This window comes from Spinacia oleracea, chromosome 5, assembly GCF_020520425.1.
Source record: "Spinacia oleracea cultivar Varoflay chromosome 5, BTI_SOV_V1, whole genome shotgun sequence".
Classification (NCBI taxonomy): Eukaryota; Viridiplantae; Streptophyta; class Magnoliopsida; order Caryophyllales; family Amaranthaceae; genus Spinacia; species Spinacia oleracea.
Genome location: NC_079491.1, coordinates 59,005,548 through 59,007,432, shown reverse-complemented (window position 1 = coordinate 59,007,432; position 1,885 = coordinate 59,005,548). Strand labels below are relative to the sequence as shown.

The 1,885-nt window shown below is 39.4% G+C and overlaps 1 protein-coding gene across 1 annotated transcript; it reads left to right on the top strand.

The window, feature by feature from the left end:
• Positions 1-488: 488 nt before the first annotated feature.
• Positions 489-1,454, top strand: LOC130461538 (uncharacterized). Its single transcript, XM_056829679.1, has 2 exons — positions 489-846; positions 958-1,454. Exons 1-2 carry the CDS (start codon positions 489-491, stop codon positions 1,452-1,454), a joined length of 855 nt encoding a protein of 284 aa, XP_056685657.1.
• The last annotated feature ends 431 nt before the right edge of the window (positions 1,455-1,885 follow it).

The following is a 1,885-nucleotide window of genomic DNA, read 5'->3' as shown; positions in this document are numbered from 1 at the left end:
AGTTCAAGTTGTTAATGTAACTCCTTTAGCTACTCCTCTGAACCAGAGCATGGCTGTGAATCAATCAGGTGTTGATGCTGGTTGGAAGGTGGCTACTAAAGGAGCCAGAAGTAGGGGTATTCCTGTTTCACATAGCAACTCCTTTGGTCCTTTGAATGAAGATGATTCTGATGAGGTTCTTGTGGAAGATGATTTAGAGGAGCTGGTGGAAGGGGATCCTGGTGTAACTTCCTTATGCTGAATCTTTGCACTTGGAACATTAGAGGGTTGAATGACCCCTCTAAGATCACTGAGGTAAAAAGGCTTGTCAGTTCTTATAATATAAAAATTATTGCACCTTTGGAAACTAGAGTCAAAAGTAGTAAGCACCAATCTATAATGAATAAGTTTGGTCCCTCCTGGACTTGGGAAAATAATTATTTGCATTGTCCTAGAGGAAGGATTTGGTTAGGGTGGCAGACTAACTGTGTTACAATGAAAGTTGTGAGATGTATACTCAATTCATTCACTGTGAGGTTATTGACCAGCAGTGTGTGAATTGCTTCTTCTTTACTGCAGTCTATGAGTTACATACCATAGATGATAGGAAATCTTTGTTGTATGACTTAGGTGATATTAGTTCTGCAGTTGACAATTCTCCTTGGTTGATTTCTGGTGATTTTAATGCAATCATGGGACTGCGGGATAAAGTAAATGGTGGTATTGTAACTTTGGCTAAAATTAAAGATTTCTCTGAATTTGTGGATTCCTACCAGTTTTATGAGTTACAGAGTAAAGGACACTTCTATTCATGGCATAAAGGGGGAGATATCACTAAAACTGCTAGTAGAATTGACAGATGTCTTGGTAATGGAGAATGGATGAATGTGAAGGGGGGGGGGGGGGGGGGGGTGTGTTCTAAATACCTTAATTCCTCTCTTTCTGATCACTGTCCTATTCTTGTTAAGTGTATTCCAGAACCACATGTTGGGGGCAGGCCTTTCAGGTTTCTAAACTACTTAGTTGATCATGATGATTTCTTGCCTTCTGTGGAGCATTGTTCAGGTTCTGTTATGTTACTTGTGTGGGAAAAGTTGAAGCTGGTTAAACTGAAACTAAAGACTCTTCATAAGCTGGAATTTCAAGGCATTTCAAGCAAGATAGACCAAGCTAGGCTGCAACTTGATTCTATCCAAAATCAACTTCAGCAGAACCACTCTGATAGCTTCCTGTTGAGTCAGGAGCACATTTGTTCTGCAGAATTGAGGAAACGGTTGAGAATTGAAGAAGTAGCTTTGAGACAGAAATCTAGGCTTCAATGGTTAAAAGTGGGTGATTCTAACAGTAGATTCTTCTTTGCTGCAGTCAAGGAGAGGAATAGAGTTAACAGGATTACTGAACTAATTGATGATAACAGTAATAAGCTAGTAAAGCCTGCTGATATTCAAGGTGAGGTTTTGAAGTTCTATGGGTAGCTGCTTGGTACAAGGGCTAACTCTTTGCCTCTGATTGACCTTCCCACTATGAGAGCTGGTCTCACATTGAGCAATTCTGCCAGATTATCTTTGTGCCAGCCAGTAACTGAAAGAGATATTGATTTATCTTTGAAGGGATTGATGATAATAAAGCATCAGGGATTGATGGTTTTAATGCAGTTTTCTTCAAAAAAAACATGGGGGGAAATTAAAACTAATGTGTATGCTGTTGTTATGGATTTTTTTGCTAACCAGAAGATGCTGAAGCAAGTAAACTGTACCACTGTCACTCTAGTTCCTAAAGTGAAGGAAATAATGCCCTTGGTCCAAGTATGCATTCTATGTTAAGTCTAATAAGTGCGGTTCAGTATTAATTAACAAGTTAATAATTCAGTGAGATCAAGTGAGCTGAATGCCTAGCTAGAGGCCGC

Coding starts and splice junctions, on each gene's coding strand:
- LOC130461538 (XM_056829679.1), top strand. CDS start 489: ATGTATACTCAATTCATTCACTGTGAGGTTATTGACCAGCAGTGTGTG. Junction 847..957: donor TAGAATTGACAGATGTCTTG/GTAATGGAGAAT, acceptor AGTGTATTCCAG/AACCACATGTTGGGGGCAGG.